The sequence below is a fragment of the Bidens hawaiensis genome, unplaced genomic scaffold (assembly GCF_021521415.1).
Source record: "Bidens hawaiensis isolate Kalapana, Puna unplaced genomic scaffold, B.hawaiensis_p1.1 tig00001842_1, whole genome shotgun sequence".
NCBI classification, from domain to species: domain Eukaryota; kingdom Viridiplantae; phylum Streptophyta; class Magnoliopsida; order Asterales; family Asteraceae; genus Bidens; species Bidens hawaiensis.
Window position 1 is genome coordinate 1,070,727 of NW_027491102.1, and position 11,033 is coordinate 1,081,759.

At 34.9% G+C, this 11,033-nt stretch overlaps 1 protein-coding gene across 1 annotated transcript; it reads right to left on the bottom strand.

The window, feature by feature from the left end:
* Positions 1-10,095: 10,095 nt before the first annotated feature.
* On the bottom strand, positions 10,096-10,803 carry LOC143597900 (auxin-responsive protein SAUR72-like). Its single transcript, XM_077076280.1, has one exon. The coding sequence runs from the start codon at positions 10,600-10,602 to the stop codon at positions 10,246-10,248; it is 357 nt and encodes a 118-aa protein (XP_076932395.1). The 5' UTR covers positions 10,603-10,803; the 3' UTR covers positions 10,096-10,245.
* Between the last annotated feature and the right edge of the window lie 230 nt (positions 10,804-11,033).

Genomic DNA, 11,033 nt, shown 5'->3' on the forward strand with positions numbered 1-11,033 from the left:
CAAAAGGATTTAAAATAAATAAAAAAGGGGAGTGAGATACTCACATCAGCGATTAAGCAAGAGACAATGATTCAACAAGAAAGATAAAGGTAAATCAAGCTCTTCGGGAAAATACCGACAAGATATCCTAATAAAGAATAATTGCGGAAATAAATATAATTTGAATGACGGAAATAAGATTAGATAAAGGTTCGAGATTCGAGGATCGGGTACATTCTAACGAAAGTTTAATATGACAAAGATTTATTATTATTTTATTAGTTTAAAAAGTATATTTTAATTAATAAAATTCTTAAATATATATTTATAAAATTTTGGATATTTTATATATTTTTTTATTTCAATCTAAAAACACTTTTTATATATTTTTATTATTAATAAAGATTTCCTTTTAAAATTAACATTGCGAACAATAGATAATAAGTAATAACATCTATATAAAACATGAACTTTTATAAAATACTTGTTAATTAAGATGATTACATTTTATATGTATTTTAGATTGAAAACTCTTTTGTAAATATTAAAACTTTTATCAATCTTTAATAACTAATATATAAACATACATACATATACATATACATATACATATACATATACATATACATATACATATACATATACATATATATATATGTGTGTATGTGTGTGTGTGGTTTTAGCAAAGGTTCGGAAAAGAACTAGTTAATATGTCGGTTTAAATAAAATATAAATAATATTAATAATATAATTTAAATTATTAAATAGGTTAATATAATCGTTTATATGGTTTAAATGATTTTATAACAAAAATACGAAAAAATCGGTGTTGGGGTGGCTCGAACCCGCACCCCAGCCTTGCAAGCATTACACACACACCATCAAGCCAACTGCCCTAAGGGTTGAGTTGTTAATAACTCAGGAACGGAACTATATAACTTGACCTACAAATGAACCAGATACTATGAACCCTAGCACAATCAATCGGCCAAAACGTTGTATATTTGGCCGATTGGTTATGGGGTTAATGTAATAGACACCACGACGAGCAGAAACCTATAACTAATTACCTTAAAGATGAACGATGATGGTTTAATTGGCTGCTGAAGGTGTCGTCCAAGAAGAGATAAAAAAAACGCAGATTAAACGAACACGATAATATAATTAAGTTTAGGGGTTTGATTTACGATTGAATAAGGATCAAGCCTGTAAGTTTAATTGAATTATAAAGCTTGTTATGATATATATTAATTATCAAAGAGTGTCGGCCATGTATATCAAGAAAGACGTATCAGTTGTGTTCGATTAACCAAATTAAGAACGTCGGTTGGCCGAAAAAGACATTTATAATGAATCCAAAGATTCAATTTCCAACTTAGTGACGAGAATTGAGGTCCAAGTCAAGAAAGGGTATGAACGGGTTTGATAATACGGGTTAGGGTTGGGTCGGATCCTTTGTAAATGGGTGATATGAATATAACTATCTATATAATTGTCTACCATAAAATCCTACTTGTCGCTCTCAGGTTGCTCCCCCCATTTTTATGCGTTTGACCCGTTTTGACAAAAAGACTTCTTATGCGTTTGACCCGTTTTGACATGTTTGGGTCTTCTAACGGATCTGGTTATGGTTAAAAGGATTATATCCTCCCAAACCGTAACTCTTCCATTCCTACGCCTTTGTTTCACAAACTCCTATCTCTTCGTAGTTCATTCTACAAACCCTAATTGGAACCTTGAAATATTCCTGAGGATTTGAAATCACCAATCAAAAATGCAGGTATCTGAAATCTTCCAATCATCGTATTTTAGGAGCCATCGTTCAAAGCACTACCAGGTTAGATTCGAATCCTAATTGTTGTTCGGTAATTTTTGGTTTAATTTGATGTTTATGGATGAAATTGATGAAAAATTGAGTACTGTGCACAGATAATTTCGGGTTTAATTTGATGTTTTTTGGATAAATTTCAAGTGGGTGGGGTCGTGATGATTAACTTCTGTATCGATTATTATTTTTCTTGATCTTGACAATTGATTCCTATAGATGATAATGATTATTTTATGGAATAGTTAAACTCAATAGGTCAAAGCTTTTTGGTTTAGTTTTAATGCCAAACTTATATAAGTATCTGATATCAAGTGTCAAACATATATGAGTATTAGTTTATAGAACCAAACTGTGAGTCTCATTTGATGAATGATGAACATTATAATGCTTCTTTGGAGATAGTTTGAAACTTATATGATTATTAGTTTATAGAATTAATATCATTTATCTATAAAAAAATATTAAATATGCATGTTATTATTTAGGATTTTGGTTGATAATTGTTATAAAGTTGCAAACTTTGTGAACAAAACTTCTCATGTAAGGAATCTTTTTTCTCAAGTAACAGTATTAAGAATCAAGGCGAGCCCGGTTGCTACCAGTACCGCTTTGGGAGGAGATTAGAGTGAAACTAAGGACGGGTGACTTTCGATTATTTGCTTTATGTTATGACAAGTTTTAAAAAAATGCTTTGTGCATTTTATCATTACTTGATATGTTATGAACATCTTTTGTAGTTCATTGGCATTCAAATCTAGCATCAATGTGAATCATTAAATCATATGAGAATTTGAAGAAAATAGATCATTCAACATTAAGGATGGGCTTGGATAGACTCGCGTCTCCGCTTAATCAAATTGGTGATGCCGTTAGGATCCTTTTGGAGGTAAACGATGTTATAGCTAGCAATGTTTAAACATCCTAAATAAAACAAGTTTTGTCTCATTATAGCAAGGTTTAACCCATTAAGTACCTATTTTAAATGCTTTGGTGGTAATCTATGAATTTTTCAATCTGTAAACAGTTATTATGGGCTGCAAGTTTAAACATGTGTTATGGGTTACAATCTTACTAATACAAATGCTTAAAAAAGTATATATGGCATTTAAGTTTGTTAATAGATCAGTTGCTTTGGTGTTGTTTAGGACCGCAATTCCTCCTACTTCGAGGATTAATATGGAGAATATGATTATGTTCATGAGTTCAGTTTTTTAACTTATGATTGTATTGTTGCAACTGTGTAAGCAAATTCTACAAAATATAAGAAATATACAATGTTTCACCTTTTAGTCAAAATATTAAATTACTCAAATAAATATGTTTTTTTGTTTGTATTTTAGAGGGAGCGACTGTAATCGGTTTGCTTAAGTTAACTTACACACCTAAAAAGTTACAAAAACTTGAGAGCGTGGTTTTACAATTTTGGGTGTACGATTTCATAAATAATGATATATGTATGTCAGATGCTCAATTTCCGTACTTATTAAAAGTCCTGTTATTGATTACTCTAAATGCCATATATAACCATATTTGCGTATAAATATATGATTACATGAAGTTTGTTTGCATTTTTCCAATCATTGTCGAGAGACAGATTCATAAAAAATGAAAAACCTTTAGAGAAAGAAAGGCCTTCTACAGTTGCTGCAAGTGAATTGGATCAGTTGAGACAATGTCACACTGTTTCGGGTTTAAGGTATGCTTTATTTTCAAAGTCACTCTTTGGGAATTTATTACCCTTTGGGCATATGCTACTTTAATGCTCCTTATTAAGATATGGGCATCTTCATGTCTGTTCGTTAATCTAAACGAACTGTTAACGAATGTAAACAACATAAACAAACAAACAAACAAACCTGAACGTACGTAATTGAACACACATTAACAAACACAATGACCACATAAATGAAACCAACGAACTAACACAAACCAACAAGTCTAATACATTAAATTGCCCCTTTTATGTTTATATTTTTATAAATATAACTACGTGTGTATTTATAAAGTTTAAATGAATATTAACGACAAATTTAAAATAACCCCCGTAATACAGGGGCTAAAAACTAGTAATAATATATATAAATTGCACTCTAGTCCCTGAAGATTGAAAGTGGGAACAAATTTGGGTAAAACCTTAGTTTAGGGTAACTTTTGTCATAACTTGAAAGCTATAATTATGTATTTAATAAATAATTAAAAATAGTATTATAAACATTAAATATCTCGACAAACGTGATGTTTTATCAATAAAATAACCCGAACATGAAAATAGGTCGGGTTTTGAATTTTTGGAAAATCCGAACTGTTACAACATGCCTTTAACCCTCGAATCCAATTCGTCTTTCTGGCCTTGTTTAACCCCCTTGTATTCAATGATAAAATATTCATTGACAACCATAAATACCCCCCCCCCTCCCCTCCATCACTGTGTCTATAACGAAGTTTTTGTGTTGATCAAGTTTCACACCTAATGATTTTCCCACCTCTAACTACTTCCAACTTGATAGCATCTGAAATCGGTTCGATAGGGCCTGGTCAAACCTCACCACTTTCGTTGTCGGTAGCCTCACTGCCATTAGCCCCTTCACTATTATCATCGACCCCTCTGCTCCCATTGGCCACCTAGGGCCGGCCCTTGGGGGTGGCAGGGTGGTCAACAGTCACATGCCCGACACCCGACTAGGCCCGGGATTTTTTTTAAATTATTTGTATTTTTATTAAATACAATATGTATATTTAATGTATAAACTCAATTACATAACCAATAGCTTGGTCTAGTGGCTAAGGGGTATTACCCACAACCAAAAGGTTTTGGGTTTAATTCTTATTTGAGACACGTTTAATTCCAATTTTTATACTAAATTTTGTTACACAACCCAAATTATAACAAAGTAAACCCATATAAAAATTAAATTGTTTAAACCCAAAAAAATACTCCTATTACTTGAGACCCAAAAAAATTTCTCCTTCAGCCCAAAACCTATTTTGTTTTCTCGAAGCTGGCCCTGTGGCCACCACCGACACCAATGAATTGTCCACCGTTTCCTTCAATTTCATATTAACGGCCTCCCCGTGTACCTCCATCTTGATATTACCCAGGTTAGGAAAAGAAACAGAATCAATGCCTACAAGCCCATTTTTCCCGTCTACTTTTTCTAGATCCAGTATTGGGCTTGTTGAACCTGGGGTTATTGACAAAGTAATGTTTTCATGGCCCACTTTTTCATCCAGCCCAACACCATTTTTTACTAACCGCACGTTTTTCCCATCCTTATCCTTTGGAGATGTGTGAGAGCATCTTCATAGGATGTCATAACTTAACTTGTTGAATATTTGATGTCAAAACTAAAAAGCAGAAAAAGGAAATTAACATCAAGTTCTATAACCAAGAAAATAAAAATAAAACATAAAAATCCGTTTATGTCAAGTTTTGAATAAACATATCATGTTCAAATTTAGGCATCTAATACGATTATCATATAATCATTTTCTTATAGGGTTCGACCCGTAAACATGTTAAACTTACCCCTTTCTCATCCTCTAAGCATAATCATATATGGGTATGTTTGGTAATGATCTTTTAAGAGCTTTTAGAAGCTTTAAGCTATTAAGAAAAAACTCATATTTAATAAAAAACTTTGTTTGGTTGAAGTAGTTTCAAGCTTTTAGATTGGTAGAAAAAGCTCTATATTTGAACGCTAGCATTGGTAGCGTTTGAGAAAAAAACTAGCCACAAGCTTTTACATTTGAATTTACAAGTTTGGTACTTGAACTTATATAAACTTTTGTTAATTTATATAATAGTTACACATTCAACCCTTATTCAAAACTAACTATCCCACGACTTTTTTAGGAGCCATAACTTTTTTACACGTTAATAATTTTTTAAACAAATTACATCATAAAAACGAGCATTTTATTCTCTTTAATTTGAGTATGATATTGCTATACTTCTTTAACTTTAAAAATTTAACATACTACATGATTATCGGTTATGATCGATAACAAGTCGAGTCAGGTGACCTCGAGTCATGTGTAAGACCAAATTAGGAGTCGAGTCAAATGAAATTGAGTCAAGTATAAGACCAAATTAGGATCAGAACGAGTCGAAACAAAAAGGGTTAAAATAGTCCGATTCGCGTCGGTACGCTTTTGAGTCGAAGGGGTCAGGTTAGAACATGTTTCAGGTTAGAACATGTTTCAGAAAGGGATTCATATCAATATAGGTTGGTTTAAAAAGTTAACTATTTGAAATTAATGTATATTTCACCTTTGTTTCATGATTTTCTCCATCAGTTACACGCTTACTATATTTTCATGAATTACACGTCTACATTCATGTTATGTATATTGATAGCCATGAAGATGATGATTTAAATTTGACTAACGTTGACAAAAATTCGGATCCGGATACAGAAGTGGACGGGTCGGGTCCATGGGTCACAACCCACCCACCTGAAAGGCAATCCGATTTTCATGCATACTAGTTACCCACGTTATTTATTTCAGCATTTGTTTTTTTTTATTTTAGTTTATTTCCTTTGAATTGAATTCCTTTGCAGTTATTTAGTTTTCCTTAAATTGTAGTAATGGGTACCCCATGATCTACACCCATGTTTATTTTATTTCTTTATGTAATCGTACGCATGAATGAAAAAGGCAGAAGTTTATGTTTGATTAAAAATATTGTGTTAATTTTGTCTCAATAGATTTTTAGCAAGATTGATTTTGTCTATGCTAGCTCGATTTTGGCATCTCGAGTGGTGTTCTTAGACACGGTTTTTTTATTCGGAGTGGTGTGTCTGTATCTTCGGTTAAAAAATCGCAGCCCGACTGTTTGTTTCGGTGGTGAATCTGTATCCGAAACGAGCCGTTGATCTATCCGTTATATATTCAATTTCAATTCCTACCCGTTACCGGTGATATTCCTATCATTTGGTATCAGAGCCGAAATCGATCATTTCGACTCATAATCTCATTGCCTGTTAGTGTTCAGATTGCTCTTGCATCCCTTTAATACCCGCTGCCTTTTTTTGTCACCTAATTTGTGCAATAATGGCTTACGAGACAAGAACTGTTGAACAACAACTAAGAGAATTGCAAGATCAATTTCGTGAACTATCCCTCGCCATGCAACAACAGCGGGGTAGGGAACGAACCCCTCCTAGATACCAACCAGTAGATGAAGATGATGATGTTAGTTCGGATGCCGGGGATTATAACCCCTATGGTCGCTGACACCGTGAAGCATATCACATCAATGATATCAAAGTAGACATACCCGAGTACGATGGACTCTTGGATCCAGATGAGTTTATCGATTGGTTACGCACGGTTGAACGAGTGTTCGACTACAAACAAACACCGGAGGAAAAACGGGTGAAGTTGGTCGCTTTGAAGCTGCGAAAATACGCCTCAACATGGTGGGCTAATATCAGTTCACAACGGGAGAAGTTGGGCAAGAGTAAGGTCCGTTCATGGTATAAAATGAAGAAGTTGCTTAAAGTCAAATTCATGCCGGTGTATTACCTCCAAGAGAACTTCTCTAAGCTCCATAATATCAAGCAAGGAACAAGAACCATTCAAGAGCTTTCCCAAGAGTTTGAACACCTTCTTATGAAGTGTGATTTGAACCCTGATGACCCGTAAATCCTTGTGAGATATCTAGGAGCAATAGAACCAAGAATTGCTAATGTGATCGAGTTGCAATCATACTCAACATTGGCTGAACTCATCCTCCTGGCACACAAAGTCGAGGCTTAACAGAAGACTCGAGGCAAGTTAGAGGTGTCCAAGTCTTTAGTTAAAGCGGCAGTACCTACAACAAACACTCCTCCCCTTACGCCTGCTGTTACCATTCCGCCGAAGACAAATGATTCACCCGAAAGTTCAAACACTGTATCAAAGCACTCAAGGCGTTGTTTTCGTTGCCAAGGATTTGGACATATCGCATCTGAATGCTCTAACAAACGTGTCATTACTTTAACCGAGTTTGAAGCCTTGATCGATCCCCATTATAATGGCGAACAGATTCAACAACAACCTGTAGAAGAGGTAGTAGTAGGACCCGATGAAGGGGACTGCTTGATGATACAAAGAGTGTTAAGTGGGACTGCAGTTCGAGGTGACAATGCACAACGAGAATCACTGTTTAGGACTTGCTGCACTATAGGGAACAAGGTCTGTTCAGTTGTCATTGATAGCGGCAGCTGTACTAATGTTGCTTCACAATCCATGGTGACAAAATTGAACCTATCAACTGAACCACATCCCTCACCTTATGATCTCCATTGGCTCAACCAGGGTAAAGGCATTCGAGTCACCAAACGGGTCTTACTATTATTTACTGTTGGACATGAATACAAAGATGAAGTTTGGTGTGACATTCTGCCCATGGATGCATGCCACGTATTATTAGGCAGGCCTTGGTTATTTGATAGGCGGGTCATGCACGATGGACATCAAAATACATACTCGTTTCTCAAAGAGGGAAGGAAAATTACCTTACTACCCATGTCACCCCATTATCGCATTCAACGAGCTCTATCTATATTTTCTTTTGGCAGGTCTTCTTTATATAAAGTTGAATATATTTTCTCAAGTTTGAGGTCAAACTTTTTCAAAGAGGGAGAGGATGATAGCCATGAAGATGATGCTTTAAATTTGGCTAACGTTGACAACAATCCGGATCCGGATACGGAAGTGGACGGGTCGGGTCCATGGGTCACAACCCACCCCACCTGAAAGGCAATCCGATTTTCATGCATACTAGCTGCCCACGTTATTTATTTCAGCATTTATTTATTTTTTATTTTAGTTTATTTCTTTTGAATTGTTTTCCTTTGCCGTTATTTAGTTTTCCCTAAATTGTAGTAATGGGTACCCCATGATCTACACCCATATTTATATTATTTCTTTATGTAATCGTATGCATGAATGAAAAAGGCATAAGTTTATGTTTGATTAAAAATATTGTGTTAATTTTGTCTCAATAGATTTTGAGCAAGATTGATTTTGTCTATGCTAGCTCGATTTTGGCATCTCAAGTGGTGTTCTTAGACACGGTGTTTTTATTCGGAGTGGTGTGTCTGTATCTTCGGTTAAAAAATCGCAGCCCGACTGTTTGTTTCGGTGGTGAATCTGTATCCGAAACCAGCCGTTGATCTATCCGTTATATATTCAATTTCAATTCCTACCTGTTACCGGTGATATTCCTATCATATACACTGTCATCAGGGAATCATATACCGACACTGATTATGCGGTTAAATGTTAGGTTTTGTGCCCATTCCGCCGCACCACGTAGGCACCCAGCTAGGTTTTATTAAAAGCTTCTGCTACTCTGCCAAACACCTAAATATATTTAAAAAGCTACAGTTACCAGCTTCCAGCCTTCAGTTTATAACTTACAGCTAACAGCTAGCAGCTAGTTTTGCCAAACATACCCATAGTGTGCCTTGAATTCACCATGCTCATGTAGGTTAAATGGTAAACGCACTAGGTGAAAACATAGCACATGGTGCAACCATATATACCAATCTATGAATAAAACAAAAACCAATTTAATCTTCTTTCCAATTTCCATAATTGTAAGATCATGATAATCGCATAGGCAATGTTTCTTTTTCACGGATTAGATCACGTCTGTGGAATCCACGGATGCATTGCAGATGGTCTAAACCATCATAATAACTAATCAATCATTTATCTTAATCACCCAATCTTTCATTTCTCATAATGATATGTTCAACCTCTGTAAAGCGACCGAATACTAAATTCTCAGCAAAACAAATCCAAAATCCAAGAACTTGCTCACAAAAAGATTTCAAAAAAGTTTAGCGAGACCATCTATACAGACATCGTCTCACGTCTAATCCTATATTGTTTCAAACAGCCATCCGGTGGAGATCGGACAACCTAGTTGACCAAAAATTTTCAAAGTTTTGATCTTCAATTGTCTGGCCGTCTAGATCTTTACCAAGCAACCATTATATTTTAAGTCTAACCCCTCTATGGTTAGAAAGGTCGTCTTGATATTGTTCAAATGACAATTCTAACCAATAATTTTTAAAGTTTAACCTTTCGTATTAGAACCGTCGGATTAATTTGTGGATAGCCATTTTATGGTGTAAACAGATGAGGTGGTGTATCTATATCCGATAAATTATCAAGATTTTAATTATCAATTCAAGATGCAAGTAACCATGTTAAATAAAATTGAAAAAAATCAAACAAGAGGAGTACCTAATATAACCTTGATATTAAAAAAATGAAACAAGAACCATCCATGACCATAAAACCTTAATTTAATAGCCTTGTTTTTAATTTACACACAAAAATCGGTACTATGTACAGACCAAACCAAAAACCGATCTGTCATCATATATGTAAATTAATAAAACGCTTAAAATATAACTAACCTAATTAAAAAAAACCGGCTAACAGCCGAATTCATCACCGAGCAGAAGCTGGAGGTGATCAGCCTCTTGGCCGAGCCGCATGGCTTCGAGAACCCGTTCAAAGACCAAAACATGACAAGGGATACGGAGAACACCTTTCTGCTCGTACCCATATTCCTGAGCCGACTTATTCAACAAGCCGATAAAGATCGGGTGGTTAAGAAGATCGGCACTCACAACAAACCGTTCCATCTCATCGCCTACGTAAACGGGTAAGTGTCCTTCGGGTACTCCTCCTCGGCTTGAGCTGCGGGATTTGGAGCGGGAGTCTGATCGCAAGAGGGAGTAGTGAGATGAGTCAGCGACACGGGAGAGTCGGCTGATGAGTTTCTTCATAGTTAAGGTTTTGTTAAGATTAATGTTGTCAGTTTGAGATGATGAATGAGTGTGGTGTAGGAATGGGAGTATAAAAAGGGATTTGGGGAGGGTACAGATAAGCGTACTTGGAAGGTACACTTTTTATTATTTCTTTATTATATCTTTTTTTAAGATAATAAATAAAGTGTGATACACTAATAAACTATATGGGTCTTGTGACTCATAACCTACCAGCCTTTTTGAAACTATTAAATTAAAATTATTTTCTTTTTGGTTTTGGTTTATGTTTTGTTTTACAGTTATTTAAATAATAAGCTCACCGTTCCACATTACTTCACGCCATTTCACCTTATGTATGGTATATTCCTTTTGATTTTGTCTCTATTCATGTTTGATATTAATACCATGAATATATGCACATGATGATATCGATACACCCAAACATTATG